Below are 22,224 nucleotides of genomic sequence, written 5' to 3'. Positions count from 1 at the left end.
ACAGCAGAGGTTTCAGTGTAAAGCACACACTCGCTGCCCACCCACACTCACCTGTGCAGGAGACTCCAGCGTCCTGTGCGTGGGAGCAGTTATTCACCCCCCATGGGCTGGCCGGGCACTGGTCGAGAGCAGGCTCTGTCCCGTTACACTTCACCCCATCCAGCCAGATCTTCCCAGTGCCCTCTCCGTAGGAGGCATCTGTTGTTACCGACTCAGATGTCCCACAGTTCAAAATCCTGCAGAGCACGTCCGCTTCACTCCTATTCCAGCTCCTGCCACAGACGGTGCCCCAGGTAGAGTTATGATAGACCTCGACTCTCCCAGAGCACATGTTGTTCCCGTTCACCAGCCGGACGGGGACTGGGCCTGGAACAGATCAGGGAGTGGGGAGGGTGGTGCGGGGGGGGGGGGGGGTTTCCAGTTAGTTCACTGCTGGTAATGTACCTATTTTGCCTCAGAGTGGAGACTCGGTTCCCTCAAACAAACAGTATTACAGCACACTTCACACACTTGGCCCATGATGTTAATCTCGTCCAAGATCAATCCCACATAACCCGCATTTTTGGTTCATTCCTGGAAGTCCCTAATGTGTCTGTCTCTACCACCACCTCTGACAGCACATTCTAGACATCCTGCACTGTCTGTGTAAAACCTGACCTCTGACTACACCCCAGCCCACCCCAATACCCACCCTGTACCCTCCTCCATCACCTTAAAATTATTCCCTCATGTGAGTCATTTCTGTTCTGGGACTGTTGCCTCCCCCGGAGGGTCGTTCCTCCCATTACAGCCCGCACCAGTATCCAAGGCGGAATGCTTATTATTTAACGGGACAACCACAGTGGTACACTCACTGTCTACCTATTCCCTTTCCCTCTCCTCACAGACACGCAGGTACCTGCCTCCTGTAACTTAGGGGCTTCTATCCATCATCTCCTCATTCACCCGTACGCACCAAAGGCCATCCAGATTCAACTCCAATTCTTCAACGCACGACTCTGAGGAGCTGACACTCAGAGCCCGTATAGTTATCAGAGAGACTGCAGGTCTCCCAAAGTTCCCACATCTCCCATGAAGAACCCTGGCCCCATTCTCACTGTAATACTCGACAGAAATAGACCAAGAGAAAAGGAAATTTACCTCGGCCTCCACCTCTACTTACTGATTCTCATGGCAGACAGACAGACAGACATACTTTATTGATCCCGAGGGAAATTGGGTTTTGTTACAGCCGCACCAAGAACAGTGAAGAAATATAGCAATATAAAACCATAAATGATTAAGTAGTAATAAGTTAATCATGCCAAGTGGAAGGAAGTCCAGGACCAGCCTATTGGCTCAGGGTGTCTGACTCTCCGAGGGAGGAGTTGTAAAGTTTGATGGCCACAGAGAGGAATGAATTCCTACGACGCTCAGTGTTACATCTCGGTGGAATGAGTCTCTGGCTGAATGTACTCCTGTGCCTAACCAGGATATTCGGACCCTCGGACCTACCTGGAGAGTACCTGAGGAGGAAGGTAAAGCTGTGCAAGTGCGGGTGAAGTCGGCAGTGAGCGCGGGTTTAAAAAGCGGCCCACTTTCAGGAGCGGGCAGCGGAGTGCGTGGGACCAGAGTGCTGGGTTTGGCTCAACGGGCTTCGACGCAAGGGGACTTCGACAAGAAGCCTGTTTCTCATTTATTCTGACTAATCTAGGATCAGCTAATGGGGGAGACAGTTACAGCAGTGGTGTGCTCCTTATGCAGTACGTGGGAGGTCAGGGTCAACACAGTTGTCCCTGATGACCACACCTGCAAGAGGTGCGTCCAGCTGCAGCTCCTATCAGACCGAGTTAGGGAGTTGGAGCTGGAGCTGGATGAACTACGGATCATTCGGGAGGCAGAGGCAGAGATAGATAAGAGTTATCGGGAGGCAGTCACACCGAAAAGACAGGAGGTAGGCAAATGGGTGACAGTCAAGAGAGGCAGGGGGAGCAGACAGAGAGAGAAGAGCACCCCTGTGGCCATTCCCATCAACAATAAGTATACCGTTTTGGATACTGTTGGTGGGGATGGCCTACCAGGAACAAGCTGCAGTGGTCCTGTCTCTGGCAAGGAGGGAAGAGAAGAGAGCGGTAGTGATAGGGGATTCTACAGTCAGGGGGGCGGATAGGAGATTTTGTGGGGAAGATCGGGAGTCTCGGATGGTATGTTGCTTCCCTGGTGCCGGGGTCCGAGACATCTCAGATCGGGTGCAGGTTATTCTCGAGAGGGAGGGCAAGAATCCAGATGTTGTGGTCCATGTAGGGACCAATGACGTGGGTAGGATGAGTGAGGTGGTCCTGCGTAGGGAGTTCAGGGAGTTAGGTGCGAAGCTGAAGGGCGGGACCTCCAGGGTAACAATCTCAGGATTTCTACCTGTGCCACGTGCGAGTGAGGCAAGGAACAGAAGGATTATACAGATTAATACGTGGCTGAGAGGATGGTGCAGGAGGGAGGGATTCAGGTTTGTAGATAATTGGGCTTTGTTCCAGGGAAGGTGGGGTCTGTTCCGAAGGGACGGTTTACACCTGAACTGGAGCGGTACTAACATTCTTGCAGGGAATTTTGCTCGTGCTTCTTGGAGGGTTTAAACTAAATTTGCAGGGGGCGGGGATCCAGAATGTGAGGGAGGATAGCGAGAGGAAGAATAAAGGACAGGTGGGGACTACACGGTTCCGGAATATTAAGTGTGTAGTAGAGGAAGGTGGGGCGGAACAAGTGATAAGGAGGACTCATGCACAGAGGGATGGTCTGACGGAACATGGAGTTAAATGTGTTGAAAGAATAAGTAAATTTAGGAAGGACAACAAAATTCTAAGGGCGTATAGCCCGATGGGAGTTCGGGGAGCTGGGTTAAGCACAATAGGCAGCAATTCAAACAGAGAGAGGAGAAATGGGTTAAAAATTCTATAACTAAATGCACAAAGTGTCAGAAATAAGGCGGATGAGCTTGAAGCCCAGGTGCGAATGGGTAACTATGATGTTGTTGGGATAACGGAGTCATGGCTGCAGGGAGATCAGACCTGGGAAATGAAGGTACAAGGGTATACGTGCTATCGTAGGGACAGAAATGTGGGCAGAGGGGGTGGGGTGGCCCTGTTGGTGAAGAATGAGATTCAGTCCTTTGCAAGGGGGGACATAAGGTCAGGAGAAGTAGAGTCTGTGTGGATAGAACTGATGAACAGTAAGGGCAAAAGGACCCTAATGTGTGTTGTCTACAGGCCACCAAACAGTAGCATGGATATTGGGTGCAAGTTGAATAGGGAATTAACATTGGCATGTGGCAAAGGTAATGTCACAGTAGTTATGGGGGATTTCAACATGCAGGTGAACTGGGAGAATCAGGTTGGTGCTGGTCCCCAGGATAGGGAGTTTGTAGAGTGCCTATGGGATGCATTCTTGGAACAGCTTGTACGAGAGCCGACCAGGGACAAGACTATTCTGGATTTAGTGTTATGTAATGAACAGGATTTGATAAACGATCTCGCAGTAAGGGAGCCATTAGGAGGTAGTGATCACAATATGATAAGCTTTTATCTGCAATTTGAAAAAGGATAAGGGCAGATCGGAGGTGTCAGTGTTGCAGTTGAACAAAGGAGACTATGGAGCCATGAGGGAGGAGCTGGCCAAAGTTGACTGGACTGATAACCTAGCAGAAAAGACAGTGGAACAGCAATGGCAGGTATTCTTGGGAATAATGCACAAGGTGCAAAATCAGTTCATCCCCCGGAGAAGGAAGGATTCAAAGGTGGGAAAGGGGCCACAGTGGTTGACAAAGGAAGTCAGAGATTGCATAGCATTAAAAAAAAGGAAGTATGACAGAGCTAAGGTGAGTGGGAGGACAGATGATTGGGAAATTTTTAAGGAACAACAGAACTTAACTAAAAAGACAATACGGGGAGAAAAAATGAGGTATGAACGCAAGCTAGCCAGGAATACAAAGGAAGATAGCAAAAGCTTTTTTAGGTATGTGAAGAGAAAGAAGATAGTTAAGAACAATGTTGGGCCCTTGAAGAATGAATTGGGTGAAATTATTATGGGAAACAGAGAAATGGCAGAAGAATTTAATGAGTACTTTAGATCTGTTTTCACTAAGGAAGACACAAGCAATCTCCCAGATGTATGGATGGGCCAAGGACATAGGGTAACAGAGGAAATGAAACAGATTGACATTCGGAAGGAAACAGTGATGAGAAGACTGATGGGACTGAAGGCTGACAAATCCCCAGGTCCAGTTGGTCTGCACCCTAGGGTACTAAAGGAGGTGGCCCTGGAAATTGCGGATGCATTGGTAATCATTTTCCAATGTTCCTTAGATTCAGGATCAGTTCCTGAGGATTGGAGAATGGCTAACGTTATCCCACTTTTTAAAAAAGGAGGGAGGGAGAAAACAGAGAATTATCCACCTGTCAGCCTGACATCGGTGGTGGGAAAGATGCTAGAGTCCATCATTAAGGATGAAATAGTGGCATATCTAGATAACAGTGATAGGATTGGGCCGAGCCAGCATGGATTTACCAAGGGTAAATCATGCTTGACTAATCTGTTGGAGTTTTTCGAGGATGTAACCAGGAAGTTAGATGGGGGAGATCCAGTGGATGTAGTGTACCTCGATTTTCAGAAGGCATTTGATAAGGTCCCACATGGAAGATTGGTGGGTAAAATCAAAGCTCAGGGTATTGGGGGGAAGACATTGACATGGATAGAAAACTGGTTGGCAGATAGAAAGCAAAGGGTAGCGGTGAATGGGTGTTTCTCGGAATGGCAGGTGGTGACTAGTGGGGTGCCACAGGGCTCGGTATTGGGACCACAGCTGTTTACCATTTACGTCAACGATTTAGATGAAGGCATTTAGAATAACATCAGCAAGTTTGCTGATGATACTAAGCTGGGTGGCAGTGTGACATGTGATGAGGATGTTAGGAGAATTCAGGGTGACTTGGATAGGCTGGGTGAGTGGGCAGATACTTGGCAGATGGTGTTTAATGCGAATAAGTGTGAGGTTATCCACTTTGGGAGTAAGAACAGGAAGGCAGATTATTATCTGAATGGTGTAGAGTTGGGTAAGGGAGAAATACAAAGAGATCTCGGAGTCCTTGTTCATCAGTCACTGAAGGTGAATGAGCAAGTGCAGCAGGCAGTGAAGAAGGCTAATGTAATGTTGGCCTTTATTACAAAGGGAATTGAGTACAAGAGCAAGGAAATCCTCTTGCATTTGTACAGAGCCCTGGTGAGACCACACCTGGAGTATTGTGTACAGTTTTGGTCTCCAGGGTTAAGGAAGGACATCCTGGCTGTAGAGGAAGTGCAGCGTAGATTCACGAGGTTAATTCCTGGGATGTCCGGACTGTCTTACGCAGAGAGGTTAGAGAGACTGGGCTTGTACACGCTGGAATTAAGGAGATTGAGAGGGGATCTGATTGAAACATATAAGATTATTAAGGGATTGGACAAGATAGAGGCAGGAAATATGTTCCAGATGCTGTAAGAGCCCAGTATCAGAGGGCATGGTTTGAGAATAAGGGGTAGGTCATTTAGGACAGAGTTAAGGAAAAACTTCTTCTCCCAGAGAGTTGTGGGGGTCTGGAATGCACTGCCTCGGAAGGTAGTGGAGGCCAATTCTCTGGATGTTTTCAAGAAAGAGCTAGATAGGTATCTTATGGATAGGGGAATCAAGGGATATGGGGACAAGGCAGGAACCGGGTATTGATAGTAATTGATCAGCCATGATCTCAAAATGGCGGTGCAGGCTCGAAGGGCCGAATGGTCTATTTCTCCACCTGTTGTCTATTGTCTATTATGGAGTGGATGGGAGTCATTGACCAAGATCTCTATTCATTGGAGCATAGAAAGTTGAGGGAGGATTTGATCGAGGTATTTAAAATTTTGAGAGGGATAGATAGAGTTGACGTGAATAGGCTGTTTCCATTGAGAGTAGGGGAGATTCAAATGAGAGGACATGATTTGAGAGTTAGGGGGCAGAAGTTTAAGGGAAACACGAGGGGGAATTTCTTTACTCAGAGAGTGATAGCTGTGTGGAATGAGCTTCCTGTAGAAGTAGTAGAAGCCAGTTCAATTGTGTCATTTAAGGTAAAATTGGATAGGTATATGGACAGGAAAGGAGTGGAGGGTTATGGGCTGAATGCGGGTAGGTGGGACTAGGTGAGACTAAGAGTTCAGCACGGACTAGGAGGGCCGAGATGGCCTGTTTCCGTGCTGTGATTGTTATATGGTTATATGGTTTGTTATATAAGATGGCGTGCAACTTGGACAGCATCCTCTTTTCAGACACCACCGTCAGAGAGTCCAGTTCCACCCCCACAACGTCACTGGCCTTACGAATGAGTTTGTTGATTCTGTTGGTGTCTGCTACCCTCAGCCTGCTGCCCCAGCACACAACAGCAAACATGATAGCACTGGCCAACAGACTCGTGGAACATCCTCAGCATCGTCCGGCAGATGTTAAAGGGCCTCAGTCTGCTCAGGAAATAGAGACGGCTCTGACCCTCCTTGTAGACAGCCTCAGTGTTGTTTGACCAGTCCAGTTTATTGTCGATTCGAATGCTCAGCTATTTGTAGTCCTCCACCATATCCACACTGACCCCTTGGATGCAAAGGGGGGTCATCGGTGATTTAGCCCTCGTTAGGTCCACCATCAGCTCTTCAGAATTTTTCAGTTTAAGCTGCAGATGATTCTGCTCGCACCATGTGACAAAGTTTCCCACCGTAGACCTGTACTCAGCCTCATCTCCCTTGCTGATGCATCCAATTATGGCAGAGTCATCAGAAAACTTCCTAAGAAGGCAAGACTCTGTACAGTAGTTGAGGAACTCGAGAAGGACAGAGATGCAGTCAGGTGAACAATCCGTTCAACACTGGAGTTCACTCAATAGCACAGCAGAGGTTTCAGTGTAAAGCACACACTCGCTGCCCACCCACACTCACCTGTGCAGGAGACTCCAGCGTCCTGTGCGTGGGAGCAGTTATTCACCCCCCATGGGCTGGCCGGGCACTGGTCGAGAGCAGGCTCTGTCCCGTTACACTTCACCCCATCCAGCCAGATCTTCCCAGTGCCCTCTCCGTAGGAGGCATCTGTTGTTACCGACTCAGATGTCCCACAGTTCAAAATCCTGCAGACCACGTCCGCTTCACTCCTATTCCAGCTCCTGCCACAGACGGTGCCCCAGGTAGAGTTATGATAGACCTCGACTCTCCCAGAGCACATGTTGTTCCCGTTCACCAGCCGGACGGGGACCGGGCCTGAAACAGATCAGAGAGAGGGGAGGGTGGTGTGGGGGAGGGGATTCCAGTTAGTTCACTCCTGGTAATGTACCTATTTTGCCTCAGAGTGGAGACTCGGTTCCCTCAAACAAACAGTATTACAGCACACTTCACACACTTGGCCCATGATGTTAATCTCGTCCAAGATCAATCCCACATAACCCGCATTTTTGGTTCATTCCTGGAAGTCCCTAATGTGTCTGTCTCTACCACCACCTCTGACAGCACATTCTAGACATCCTGCACTGTCTGTGTAAAACCTGACCTCTGACTACACCCCAGCCCACCCCAATACCCACCCTGTACCCTCCTCCATCACCTTAAAATTATTCCCTCATGTGAGTCATTTCTGTCCTGGGACTGTTGCCTCCCCCGGAGGGTCGTTCCTCCCATTACAGCCCGCACCAGTATCCAAGGCGGAATGCTTATTATTTAACGGGACAACCACAGTGGTACACTCACTGTCTACCTATTCCCTTTCCCTCTCCTCACAGACACGCAGGTACCTGCCTCCTGTAACTTAGGGGCTTCTATCCATCATCTCCTCATTCACCCGTACGCACCAAAGGCCATCCAGATTCAACTCCAGTTCTTCAACGCACGACTCTGAGGAGCTGACACTCAGAGCCCGTATAGTTATCAGAGAGACTGCAGGTCTCCCAAAGTTCCCACATCTCCCATGAAGAACCCTGGCCCCATTCTCACTGTAATACTCGACAGAAATAGACCAAGAGAAAAGGAAATTCACCTCGGCCTCCACCTCTACTTACTGATTCTCATGGCAGACAGACAGACAGACATACTTTATTGATCCCGAGGGAAATTGGGTTTTGTTACAGCCGCACCAAGAACAGTGAAGAAATATAGCAATATAAAACCATATATGATTAAGTAGTAATAAGTTAATCATGCCAAGTGGAAGGAAGTCCAGGACCAGCCTATTGGCTCAGGGTGTCTGACTCTCCGAGGGAGGAGTTGTAAAGTTTGATGGCCACAGAGAGGAATGAATTCCTACGACGCTCAGTGTTACATCTCGGTGGAATGAGTCTCTGGCTGAATGTACTCCTGTGCCTAACCAGGATATTCGGACCCTCGGACCTACCTGGAGAGTACCTGAGGAGGAAGGTAAAGCTGTGCAAGTGCGGGTGAAGTCGGCAGTGAGCGCGGGTTTAAAAAGCGGCCCACTTTCAGGAGCGGGCAGCGGAGTGCGTGGGACCAGAGTGCTGGGTTTGGCTCAACGGGCTTCGACGCAAGGGGACTTCGACAAGAAGCCTGTTTCTCATTTATTCTGACTAATCTAGGATCAGCTAATGGGGGAGACAGTTACAGCAGTGGTGTGCTCCTTATGCAGTACGTGGGAGGTCAGGGTCAACACAGTTGTCCCTGATGACCACACCTGCAAGAGGTGCGTCCAGCTGCAGCTCCTATCAGACCGAGTTAGGGAGTTGGAGCTGGAGCTGGATGAACTACGGATCATTCGGGAGGCAGAGGCAGAGATAGATAAGAGTTATCGGGAGGCAGTCACACCGAAAAGACAGGAGGTAGGCAAATGGGTGACAGTCAAGAGAGGCAGGGGGAGCAGACAGAGAGAGAAGAGCACCCCTGTGGCCATTCCCATCAACAATAAGTATACCGTTTTGGATACTGTTGGTGGGGATGGCCTACCAGGAACAAGCTGCAGTGGTCCTGTCTCTGGCAAGGAGGGAAGAGAAGAGAGCGGTAGTGATAGGGGATTCTACAGTCAGGGGGGCGGATAGGAGATTTTGTGGGGAAGATCGGGAGTCTCGGATGGTATGTTGCTTCCCTGGTGCCGGGGTCCGAGACATCTCAGATCGGGTGCAGGTTATTCTCGAGAGGGAGGGCAAGAATCCAGATGTTGTGGTCCATGTAGGGACCAATGACGTGGGTAGGATGAGTGAGGTGGTCCTGCGTAGGGAGTTCAGGGAGTTAGGTGCGAAGCTGAAGGGCGGGACCTCCAGGGTAACAATCTCAGGATTGCTACCTGTGCCACGTGCGAGTGAGGCAAGGAACAGAAGGATTATACAGATTAATACGTGGCTGAGAGGATGGGGCAGGAGGGAGGGCTTCAGGTTTGTAGATAATTGGGCTTTGTTCCAGGGAAGGTGGGATCTGTTCCGAAGGGACGGTTTACACCTGAACTGGAGCGGTACTAACATTCTTGCAGGGAAGTTTGCTCGTGCTTCTTGGAGGGTTTAAACTAAATTTGCAGGGGGCGGGGATCCAGAATGTGAGGGAGGATAGCGAGAGGAAGAATAAAGGACAGGTGGGGACTACACGGTTCCGGAATATTAAGTGTGTAGTAGAGAAAGGTGGGGCGGAACAAGTGATAAGGAGGACTCATGCACAGAGGGATGGTCTGACGGAACATGGAGTTGAAAGAATAAGTAAGTTTAGGAAGGACAACAAAACTCTAGGGGCGTATAGCCCGATGGGAGTTCGGGGAGCTGGGTTAAGCACAATAGGCAGCAATTCAAACAGAGAGAGGAGAAATGGGTTAAAAATTCTATAACTAAATGCACAAAGTGTCAGAAATAAGGCGGATGAGCTTGAAGCCCAGGTGCGAATGGGTAACTATGATGTTGTTGGGATAACGGAGTCATGGCTGCAGGGAGATCAGACCTGGGAAATGAAGGTACAAGGGTATACGTGCTATCGTAGGGACAGAAATGTGGGCAGAGGGGGTGGGGTGGCCCTGTTGGTGAAGAATGAGATTCAGTCCTTTGCAAGGGGGGACATAAGGTCAGGAGAAGTAGAGTCTGTGTGGATAGAACTGATGAACAGTAAGGGCAAAAGGACCCTAATGTGTGTTGTCTACAGGCCACCAAACAGTAGCATGGATATTGGGTGCAAGTTGAATAGGGAATTAACATTGGCATGTGGCAAAGGTAATGTCACAGTAGTTATGGGGGATTTCAACATGCAGGTGAACTGGGAGAATCAGGTTGGTGCTGGTCCCCAGGATAGGGAGTTTGTAGAGTGCCTATGGGATGCATTCTTGGAACAGCTTGTACGAGAGCCGACCAGGGACAAGACTATTCTGGATTTAGTGTTATGTAATGAACAGGATTTGATAAACGATCTCGCAGTAAGGGAGCCATTAGGAGGTAGTGATCACAATATGATAAGCTTTTATCTGCAATTTGAAAAAGGATAAGGGCAGATCGGAGGTGTCAGTGTTGCAGTTGAACAAAGGAGACTATGGAGCCATGAGGGAGGAGCTGGCCAAAGTTGACTGGACTGATAACCTAGCAGAAAAGACAGTGGAACAGCAATGGCAGGTATTCTTGGGAATAATGCACAAGGTGCAAAATCAGTTCATCCCCCGGAGAAGGAAGGATTCAAAGGTGGGAAAGGGGCCACAGTGGTTGACAAAGGAAGTCAGAGATTGCATAGCATTAAAAAAAAGGAAGTATGACAGAGCTAAGGTGAGTGGGAGGACAGATGATTGGGAAATTTTTAAGGAACAACAGAACTTAACTAAAAAGACAATACGGGGAGAAAAAATGAGGTATGAACGCAAGCTAGCCAGGAATACAAAGGAAGATAGCAAAAGCTTTTTTAGGTATGTGAAGAGAAAGAAGATAGTTAAGAACAATGTTGGGCCCTTGAAGAATGAATTGGGTGAAATTATTATGGGAAACAGAGAAATGGCAGAAGAATTTAATGAGTACTTTAGATCTGTTTTCACTAAGGAAGACACAAGCAATCTCCCAGATGTATGGATGGGCCAAGGACATAGGGTAACAGAGGAAATGAAACAGATTGACATTCGGAAGGAAACAGTGATGAGAAGACTGATGGGACTGAAGGCTGACAAATCCCCAGGTCCAGTTGGTCTGCACCCTAGGGTACTAAAGGAGGTGGCCCTGGAAATTGCGGATGCATTGGTAATCATTTTCCAATGTTCCTTAGATTCAGGATCAGTTCCTGAGGATTGGAGAATGGCTAACGTTATCCCACTTTTTAAAAAAGGAGGGAGGGAGAAAACAGAGAATTATCCACCTGTCAGCCTGACATCGGTGGTGGGAAAGATGCTAGAGTCCATCATTAAGGATGAAATAGTGGCATATCTAGATAACAGTGATAGGATTGGGCCGAGCCAGCATGGATTTACCAAGGGTAAATCATGCTTGACTAATCTGTTGGAGTTTTTCGAGGATGTAACCAGGAAGTTAGATGGGGGAGATCCAGTGGATGTAGTGTACCTCGATTTTCAGAAGGCATTTGATAAGGTCCCACATGGAAGATTGGTGGGTAAAATCAAAGCTCAGGGTATTGGAGGGAAGACATTGACATGGATAGAAAACTGGTTGGCAGATAGAAAGCAAAGGGTAGCGGTGAATGGGTGTTTCTCGGAATGGCAGGTGGTGACTAGTGGGGTACCACAGGGCTCGGTATTGGGACCACAGCTGTTTACCATTTACGTTAACGATTTAGATGAAGGCATTTAGAATAACATCAGCAAGTTTGCTGATGATACTAAGCTGGGTGGCAGTGTGACATGTGATGAGGATGTTAGGAGAATTCAGGGTGACTTGGATAGGCTGGGTGAGTGGGCAGATACTTGGCAGATGACGTTTAATGTGAATAAGTGTGAGGTTATCCACTTTGGGAGTAAGAACAGGAAGGCAGATTATTATCTGAATGGTGTAGAGTTGGGTAAGGGAGAAATACAAAGAGATCTCGGAGTCCTTGTTCATCAGTCACTGAAGGTGAATGAGCAAGTGCAGCAGGCAGTGAAGAAGGCTAATGTAATGTTGGCCTTTATTACAAAGGGAATTGAGTACAAGAGCAAGGAAATCCTCTTGCATTTGTACAGAGCCCTGGTGAGACCACACCTGGAGTATTGTGTACAGTTTTGGTCTCCAGGGTTAAGGAAGGACATCCTGGCTGTAGAGGAAGTGCAGCGTAGATTCACGAGGTTAATTCCTGGGATGTCCGGACTGTCTTACGCAGAGAGGTTAGAGAGACTGGGCTTGTACACGCTGGAATTAAGGAGATTGAGAGGGGATCTGATTGAAACATATAAGATTATTAAGGGATTGGACAAGATAGAGGCAGGAAATATGTTCCAGATGCTGTAAGAGCCCAGTATCAGAGGGCATGGTTTGAGAATAAGGGGTAGGTCATTTAGGACAGAGTTAAGGAAAAACTTCTTCTCCCAGAGAGTTGTGGGGGTCTGGAATGCACTGCCTCGGAAGGTAGTGGAGGCCAATTCTCTGGATGTTTTCAAGAAAGAGCTAGATAGGTATCTTATGGATAGGGGAATCAAGGGATATGGGGACAAGGCAGGAACCGGGTATTGATAGTAATTGATCAGCCATGATCTCAAAATGGCGGTGCAGGCTCGAAGGGCCGAATGGTCTATTTCTCCACCTGTTGTCTATTGTCTATTATGGAGTGGATGGGAGTCATTGACCAAGATCTCTATTCATTGGAGCATAGAAAGTTGAGGGAGGATTTGATCGAGGTATTTAAAATTTTGAGAGGGATAGATAGAGTTGACGTGAATAGGCTGTTTCCATTGAGAGTAGGGGAGATTCAAATGAGAGGACATGATTTGAGAGTTAGGGGGCAGAAGTTTAAGGGAAACACGAGGGGGAATTTCTTTACTCAGAGAGTGATAGCTGTGTGGAATGAGCTTCCTGTAGAAGTAGTAGAAGCCAGTTCAATTGTGTCATTTAAGGTAAAATTGGATAGGTATATGGACAGGAAAGGAGTGGAGGGTTATGGGCTGAATGCGGGTAGGTGGGACTAGGTGAGACTAAGAGTTCAGCACGGACTAGGAGGGCCGAGATGGCCTGTTTCCGTGCTGTGATTGTTATATGGTTATATGGTTTGTTATATAAGATGGCGTGCAACTTGGACAGCATCCTCTTTTCAGACACCACCGTCAGAGAGTCCAGTTCCACCCCCACAACGTCACTGGCCTTACGAATGAGTTTGTTGATTCTGTTGGTGTCTGCTACCCTCAGCCTGCTGCCCCAGCACACAACAGCAAACATGATAGCACTGGCCAACAGACTCGTGGAACATCCTCAGCATCGTCCGGCAGATGTTAAAGGGCCTCAGTCTGCTCAGGAAATAGAGACGGCTCTGACCCTCCTTGTAGACAGCCTCAGTGTTGTTTGACCAGTCCAGTTTATTGTCGATTCGAATGCTCAGCTATTTGTAGTCCTCCACCATATCCACACTGACCCCTTGGATGCAAAGGGGGGTCATCGGTGATTTAGCCCTCGTTAGGTCCACCATCAGCTCTTCAGAATTTTTCAGTTTAAGCTGCAGATGATTCTGCTCGCACCATGTGACAAAGTTTCCCACCGTAGACCTGTACTCAGCCTCATCTCCCTTGCTGATGCATCCAATTATGGCAGAGTCATCAGAAAACTTCCTAAGAAGGCAAGACTCTGTACAGTAGTTGAGGAACTCGAGAAGGACAGAGATGCAGTCAGGTGAACAATCCGTTCAACATTGGAGTTCACTCAATAGCACAGCAGAGGTTTCAGTGTAAAGCACACACTCGCTGCCCACCCACACTCACCTGTGCAGGAGACTCCAGCGTCCTGTGCGTGGGAGCAGTTATTCACTCCCCATGGGCTGGCCGGGCACTGGTCGAGAGCAGGCTCTGTCCCGTTACACTTCACCCCATCCAGCCAGATCTTCCCAGTGCCCTCTCCGTAGGAGGCATCTGTTGTTACCGACTCAGATGTCCCACAGTTCAAAATCCTGCAGACCACGTCCGCTTCACTCCTATTCCAGCTCCTGCCACAGACGGTGCCCCAGGTAGAGTTATGATAGACCTCGACTCTCCCAGAGCACATGTTGTTCCCGTTCACCAGCCGGACGGGGACCGGGCCTGAAACAGATCAGAGAGAGGGGAGGGTGGTGTGGGGGAGGGGATTCCAGTTAGTTCACTCCTGGTAATGTACCTATTTTGCCTCAGAGTGGAGACTCGGTTCCCTCAAACAAACAGTATTACAGCACACTTCACACACTTGGCCCATGATGTTAATCTCGTCCAAGATCAATCCCACATAACCCGCATTTTTGGTTCATTCCTGGAAGTCCCTAATGTGTCTGTCTCTACCACCACCTCTGACAGCACATTCTAGACATCCTGCACTGTCTGTGTAAAACCTGACCTCTGACTACACCCCAGCCCACCCCAATACCCACCCTGTACCCTCCTCCATCACCTTAAAATTATTCCCTCATGTGAGTCATTTCTGTTCTGTGACTGTTGCCTCCCCCGGAGGGTCGTTCCTCCCATTACAGCCCGCACCAGTATCCAAGGCGGAATGCTTATTATTTAACGGGACAACCACAGTGGTACACTCACTGTCTACCTATTCCCTTTCCCTCTCCTCACAGACACGCAGGTACCTGCCTCCTGTAACTTAGGGGCTTCTATCCATCATCTCCTCATTCACCCGTACGCACCAAAGGCCATCCAGATTCAACTCCAGTTCTTCAACGCACGACTCTGAGGAGCTGACACTCAGAGCCCGTATAGTTATCAGAGAGACTGCAGGTCTCCCAAAGTTCCCACATCTCCCATGAAGAACCCTGGCCCCATTTTCACTGTAATACTCGACAGAAATAGACCAAGAGAAAAGGAAATTTACCTCGGCCTCCACCTCTACTTACTGATTCTCATGGCAGACAGACAGACAGACATACTTTATTGATCCCGAGGGAAATTGGGTTTTGTTACAGCCGCACCAAGAACAGTGAAGAAATATAGCAATATAAAACCATAAATGATTAAGTAGTAATAAGTTAATCATGCCAAGTGGAAGGAAGTCCAGGACCAGCCTATTGGCTCAGGGTGTCTGACTCTCCGAGGGAGGAGTTGTAAAGTTTGATGGCCACAGAGAGGAATGAATTCCTACGACGCTCAGTGTTACATCTCGGTGGAATGAGTCTCTGGCTGAATGTACTCCTGTGCCTAACCAGGATATTCGGACCCTCGGACCTACCTGGAGAGTACCTGAGGAGGAAAGTAAAGCTGTGCAAGTGCGGGTGAAGTCGGCAGTGAGCGCGGGTTTAAAAAGCGGCCCACTTTCAGGAGCGGGCAGCGGAGTGCGTGGGACCAGAGTGCTGGGTTTGGCTCAACGGGCTTCGACGCAAGGGGACTTCGACAAGAAGCCTGTTTCTCATTTATTCTGACTAATCTAGGATCAGCTAATGGGGGAGACAGTTACAGCAGTGGTGTGCTCCTTATGCAGTACGTGGGAGGTCAGGGTCAACACAGTTGTCCCTGATGACCACACCTGCAAGAGGTGCGTCCAGCTGCAGCTCCTATCAGACCGAGTTAGGGAGTTGGAGCTGGAGCTGGATGAACTACGGATCATTCGGGAGGCAGAGGCAGAGATAGATAAGAGTTATCGGGAGGCAGTCACACCGAAAAGACAGGAGGTAGGCAAATGGGTGACAGTCAAGAGAGGCAGGGGGAGCAGACAGAGAGAGAAGAGCACCCCTGTGGCCATTCCCATCAACAATAAGTATACCGTTTTGGATACTGTTGGTGGGGATGGCCTACCAGGAACAAGCTGCAGTGGTCCTGTCTCTGGCAAGGAGGGAAGAGAAGAGAGCGGTAGTGATAGGGGATTCTACAGTCAGGGGGGCGGATAGGAGATTTTGTGGGGAAGATCGGGAGTCTCGGATGGTATGTTGCTTCCCTGGTGCCGGGGTCCGAGACATCTCAGATCGGGTGCAGGTTATTCTCGAGAGGGAGGGCAAGAATCCAGATGTTGTGGTCCATGTAGGGACCAATGACGTGGGTAGGATGAGTGAGGTGGTCCTGCGTAGGGAGTTCAGGGAGTTAGGTGCGAAGCTGAAGGGCGGGACCTCCAGGGTAACAATCTCAGGATTGCTACCTGTGCCACGTGCAAGTGAGGCAAGGAACAGAAGGATTATACAGATTAATACGTGGCTGAGAGGATGGGGCAGGAGGGAGGGCTTCAGGTTTGTAGATAATTGGGCTTTGTTCCAGGGAAGGTGGGATCTGTTCCGAAGGGACGGTTTACACCTGAACTGGAGCGGTACTAACATTCTTGCAGGGAAGTTTGCTCGTGCTTCTTGGAGGGTTTAAACTAAATTTGCAGGGGGCGGGGATCCAGAATGTGAGGGAGGATAGCGAGAGGAAGAATAAAGGACAGGTGGGGACTACACGGTTCCGGAATATTAAGTGTGTAGTAGAGGAAGGTGGGGCGGAACAAGTGATAAGGAGGACTCATGCACAGAGGGATGGTCTGACGGAACATGGAGTTGAAAGAATAAGTAAGTTTAGGAAGGACAACAAAACTCTAGGGGCGTATAGCCCGATGGGAGTTCGGGGAGCTGGGTTAAGCACAATAGGCAGCAATTCAAACAGAGAGAGGAGAAATGGGTTAAAAATTCTATAACTAAATGCACAAAGTGTCAGAAATAAGGCGGATGAGCTTGAAGCCCAGGTGCGAATGGGTAACTATGATGTTGTTGGGATAACGGAGTCATGGCTGCAGGGAGATCAGACCTGGGAAATGAAGGTACAAGGGTATACGTGCTATCGTAGGGACAGAAATGTGGGCAGAGGGGGTGGGGTGGCCCTGTTGGTGAAGAATGAGATTCAGTCCTTTGCAATGGGGGACATAAGGTCAGGAGAAGTAGAGTCTGTGTGGATAGAACTGATGAACAGTAAGGGCAAAAGGACCCTAATGTGTGTTGTCTACAGGCCACCAAACAGTAGCATGGATATTGGGTGCAAGTTGAATAGGGAATTAACATTGGCATGTGGCAAAGGTAATGTCACAGTAGTTATGGGGGATTTCAACATGCAGGTGAACTGGGAGAATCAGGTTGGTGCTGGTCCCCAGGATAGGGAGTTTGTAGAGTGCCTATGGGATGCATTCTTGGAACAGCTTGTACGAGAGCCGACCAGGGACAAGACTATTCTGGATTTAGTGTTATGTAATGAACAGGATTTGATAAACGATCTCGCAGTAAGGGAGCCATTAGGAGGTAGTGATCACAATATGATAAGCTTTTATCTGCAATTTGAAAAAGGTTAAGGGCAGATCGGAGGTGTCAGTGTTGCAGTTGAACAAAGGAGACTATGGAGCCATGAGGGAGGAGCTGGCCAAAGTTGACTGGACTGATAACCTAGCAGAAAAGACAGTGGAACAGCAATGGCAGGTATTCTTGGGAATAATGCACAAGGTGCAAAATCAGTTCATCCCCCGGAGAAGGAAGGATTCAAAGGTGGGAAAGGGGCCACAGTGGTTGACAAAGGAAGTCAGAGATTGCATAGCATTAAAAAAAAGGAAGTATGACAGAGCTAAGGTGAGTGGGAGGACAGATGATTGGGAAATTTTTAAGGAACAACAGAACTTAACTAAAAAGACAATACGGGGAGAAAAAATGAGGTATGAACGCAAGCTAGCCAGGAATACAAAGGAAGATAGCAAAAGCTTTTTTAGGTATGTGAAGAGAAAGAAGATAGTTAAGAACAATGTTGGGCCCTTGAAGAATGAATTGGGTGAAATTATTATGGGAAACAGAGAAATGGCAGAAGAATTTAATGAGTACTTTAGATCTGTTTTCACTAAGGAAGACACAAGCAATCTCCCAGATGTATGGATGGGCCAAGGACATAGGGTAACAGAGGAAATGAAACAGATTGACATTCGGAAGGAAACAGTGATGAGAAGACTGATGGGACTGAAGGCTGACAAATCCCCAGGTCCAGTTGGTCTGCACCCTAGGGTACTAAAGGAGGTGGCCCTGGAAATTGCGGATGCATTGGTAATCATTTTCCAATGTTCCTTAGATTCAGGATCAGTTCCTGAGGATTGGAGAATGGCTAACGTTATCCCACTTTTTAAAAAAGGAGGGAGGGAGAAAACAGAGAATTATCCACCTGTCAGCCTGACATCGGTGGTGGGAAAGATGCTAGAGTCCATCATTAAGGATGAAATAGTGGCATATCTAGATAACAGTGATAGGATTGGGCCGAGCCAGCATGGATTTACCAAGGGTAAATCATGCTTGACTAATCTGTTGGAGTTTTTCGAGGATGTAACCAGGAAGTTAGATGGGGGAGATCCAGTGGATGTAGTGTACCTCGATTTTCAGAAGGCATTTGATAAGGTCCCACATGGAAGATTGGTGGGTAAAATCAAAGCTCAGGGTATTGGAGGGAAGACATTGACATGGATAGAAAACTGGTTGGCAGATAGAAAGCAAAGGGGAGCGGTGAATGGGTGTTTCTCGGAATGGCTGGTGGTGACTAGTGGGGTGCCACAGGGCTCGGTATTGGGACCACAGCTGTTTACCATTTACGTCAACGATTTAGATGAAGGCATTTAGAATAACATCAGCAAGTTTGCTGATGATACTAAGCTGGGTGGCAGTGTGACATGTGATGAGGATGTTAGGAGAATTCAGGGTGACTTGGATAGGCTGGGTGAGTGGGCAGATACTTGGCAGATGGTGTTTAATGTGAATAAGTGTGAGGTTATCCACTTTGGGAGTAAGAACAGGAAGGCAGATTATTATCTGAATGGTGTAGAGTTGGGTAAGGGAGAAATACAAAGAGATCTCGGAGTCCTTGTTCATCAGTCACTGAAGGTGAATGAGCAAGTGCAGCAGGCAGTGAAGAAGGCTAATGTAATGTTGGCCTTTATTACAAAGGGAATTGAGTACAAGAGCAAGGAAATCCTCTTGCATTTGTACAGAGCCCTGGTGAGACCACACCTGGAGTATTGTGTACAGTTTTGGTCTCCAGGGTTAAGGAAGGACATCCTGGCTGTAGAGGAAGTGCAGCGTAGATTCACGAGGTTAATTCCTGGGATGTCCGGACTGTCTTACGCAGAGAGGTTAGAGAGACTGGGCTTGTACACGCTGGAATTAAGGAGATTGAGAGGGGATCTGATTGAAACATATAAGATTATTAAGGGATTGGACAAGATAGAGGCAGGAAATATGTTCCAGATGCTGTAAGAGCCCAGTATCAGAGGGCATGGTTTGAGAATAAGGGGTAGGTCATTTAGGACAGAGTTAAGGAAAAACTTCTTCTCCCAGAGAGTTGTGGGGGTCTGGAATGCACTGCCTCGGAAGGTAGTGGAGGCCAATTCTCTGGATGTTTTCAAGAAAGAGCTAGATAGGTATCTTATGGATAGGGGAATCAAGGGATATGGGGACAAGGCAGGAACCGGGTATTGATAGTAATTGATCAGCCATGATCTCAAAATGGCGGTGCAGGCTCGAAGGGCCGAATGGTCTATTTCTCCACCTGTTGTCTATTGTCTATTATGGAGTGGATGGGAGTCATTGACCAAGATCTCTATTCATTGGAGCATAGAAAGTTGAGGGAGGATTTGATCGAGGTATTTAAAATTTTGAGAGGGATAGATAGAGTTGACGTGAATAGGCTGTTTCCATTGAGAGTAGGGGAGATTCAAATGAGAGGACATGATTTGAGAGTTAGGGGGCAGAAGTTTAAGGGAAACACGAGGGGGAATTTCTTTACTCAGAGAGTGATAGCTGTGTGGAATGAGCTTCCTGTAGAAGTAGTAGAAGCCAGTTCAATTGTGTCATTTAAGGTAAAATTGGATAGGTATATGGACAGGAAAGGAGTGGAGGGTTATGGGCTGAATGCGGGTAGGTGGGACTAGGTGAGACTAAGAGTTCAGCACGGACTAGGAGGGCCGAGATGGCCTGTTTCCGTGCTGTGATTGTTATATGGTTATATGGTTTGTTATATAAGATGGCGTGCAACTTGGACAGCATCCTCTTTTCAGACACCACCGTCAGAGAGTCCAGTTCCACCCCCACAACGTCACTGGCCTTACGAATGAGTTTGTTGATTCTGTTGGTGTCTGCTACCCTCAGCCTGCTGCCCCAGCACACAACAGCAAACATGATAGCACTGGCCAACAGACTCGTGGAACATCCTCAGCATCGTCCGGCAGATGTTAAAGGGCCTCAGTCTGCTCAGGAAATAGAGACGGCTCTGACCCTCCTTGTAGACAGCCTCAGTGTTGTTTGACCAGTCCAGTTTATTGTCGATTCGAATGCTCAGCTATTTGTAGTCCTCCACCATATCCACACTGACCCCTTGGATGCAAAGGGGGGTCATCGGTGATTTAGCCCTCGTTAGGTCCACCATCAGCTCTTCAGAATTTTTCAGTTTAAGCTGCAGATGATTCTGCTCGCACCATGTGACAAAGTTTCCCACCGTAGACCTGTACTCAGCCTCATCTCCCTTGCTGATGCATCCAATTATGGCAGAGTCATCAGAAAACTTCCTAAGAAGGCAAGACTCTGTACAGTAGTTGAGGAACTCGAGAAGGACAGAGATGCAGTCAGGTGAACAATCCGTTCAACACTGGAGTTCACTCAATAGCACAGCAGAGGTTTCAGTGTAAAGCACACACTCGCTGCCCACCCACACTCACCTGTGCAGGAGACTCCAGCGTCCTGTGCGTGGGAGCAGTTATTCACCCCCCATGGGCTGGCCGGGCACTGGTCGAGAGCAGGCTCTGTCCCGTTACACTTCACCCCATCCAGCCAGATCTTCCCAGTGCCCTCTCCGTAGGAGGCATCTGTTGTTACCGACTCAGATGTCCCACAGTTCAAAATCCTGCAGACCACGTCCGCTTCACTCCTATTCCAGCTCCTGCCACAGACGGTGCCCCAGGTAGAGTTATGATAGACCTCGACTCTCCCAGAGCACATGTTGTTCCCGTTCACCAGCCGGACGGGGACTGGGCCTGAAACAGATCAGAGAGAGGGGAGGGTGGTGTGGGGGAGGGGATTCCAGTTAGTTCACTCCTGGTAATGTACCTATTTTGCCTCAGAGTGGAGACTCGGTTCCCTCAAACAAACAGTATTACAGCACACTTCACACACTTGGCCCATGATGTTAATCTCGTCCAAGATCAATCCCACATAAGCCGCATTTTTGGTTCATTCCTGGAAGTCCCTAATGTGTCTGTCTCTACCACCACCTCTGACAGCACATTCTAGACATCCTGCACTGTCTGTGTAAAACCTGACCTCTGACTACACCCCAGCCCACCCCAATACCCACCCTGTACCCTCCTCCATCACCTTAAAATTATTCCCTCATGTGAGTCATTTCTATTCTGGGACTGTTGCCTCCCCCGGAGGGTCGTTCCTCCCATTACAGCCCGCACCAGTATCCAAGGCGGAATGCTTATTATTTAACGGGACAACCACAGTGGTACACTCACTGTCTACCTATTCCCTTTCCCTCTCCTCACAGACACGCAGGTACCTGCCTCCTGTAACTTAGGGGCTTCTATCCAACATCTCCTCATTCACCCGTACGCACCAAAGGCCATCCAGATTCAACTCCAGTTCTTCAACGCACGACTCTGAGGAGCTGACACTCAGAGCCCGTATAGTTATCAGAGAGACTGCAGGTCTCCCAAAGTTCCCACACCTCCCATGAAGAACACACCACTGACCCTGGCCCCATTCTCACTGTAATACTCGACAGAAATAGACCAAGAGAAAAGGAAATTTACCTCGGCCTCCACCTCTACTTACTGATTCTCATGGCAGACAGACAGACAGACATACTTTATTGATCCCGAGGGAAATTGGGTTTTGTTACAGCCGCACCAAGAACAGTGAAGAAATATAGCAATATAAAACCATATATGATTAAGTAGTAATAAGTTAATCATGCCAAGTGGAAGGAAGTCCAGGACCAGCCTATTGGCTCAGGGTGTCTGACTCTCCGAGGGAGGAGTTGTAAAGTTTGATGGCCACAGAGAGGAATGAATTCCTACGACGCTCAGTGTTACATCTCGGTGGAATGAGTCTCTGGCTGAATGTACTCCTGTGCCTAACCAGGATATTCGGACCCTCGGACCTACCTGGAGAGTACCTGAG

General features: G+C 48.3%; 1 protein-coding gene across 1 annotated transcript in view; it reads right to left on the bottom strand.

The window, feature by feature from the left end:
• Positions 1–6,636: 6,636 nt before the first annotated feature.
• LOC132390612 (deleted in malignant brain tumors 1 protein-like) overlaps positions 6,637–22,224 on the bottom strand; it is a 34,711-nt gene continuing 19,123 nt past the window's right edge. Inside the window, exons 5-7 of the mRNA XM_059963212.1 lie at positions 20,760–21,074; positions 13,862–14,176; positions 6,637–7,278 (exon numbers count right to left, since the gene is read on the bottom strand). Coding sequence (XP_059819195.1) covers positions 6,905–7,278; positions 13,862–14,176; positions 20,760–21,074 — 1,004 coding nt within the window. The 3' untranslated portion in view covers positions 6,637–6,904. The remainder of the gene's footprint in view (positions 7,279–13,861; positions 14,177–20,759; positions 21,075–22,224) is intronic.

This window comes from Hypanus sabinus, unplaced genomic scaffold (genome assembly GCF_030144855.1).
Source record: "Hypanus sabinus isolate sHypSab1 unplaced genomic scaffold, sHypSab1.hap1 scaffold_986, whole genome shotgun sequence".
NCBI classification, from domain to species: domain Eukaryota; kingdom Metazoa; phylum Chordata; class Chondrichthyes; order Myliobatiformes; family Dasyatidae; genus Hypanus; species Hypanus sabinus.
The sequence above is the reverse complement of the archived record's forward strand: the minus strand, read 5'-3'. Positions and strand labels throughout refer to the sequence as shown.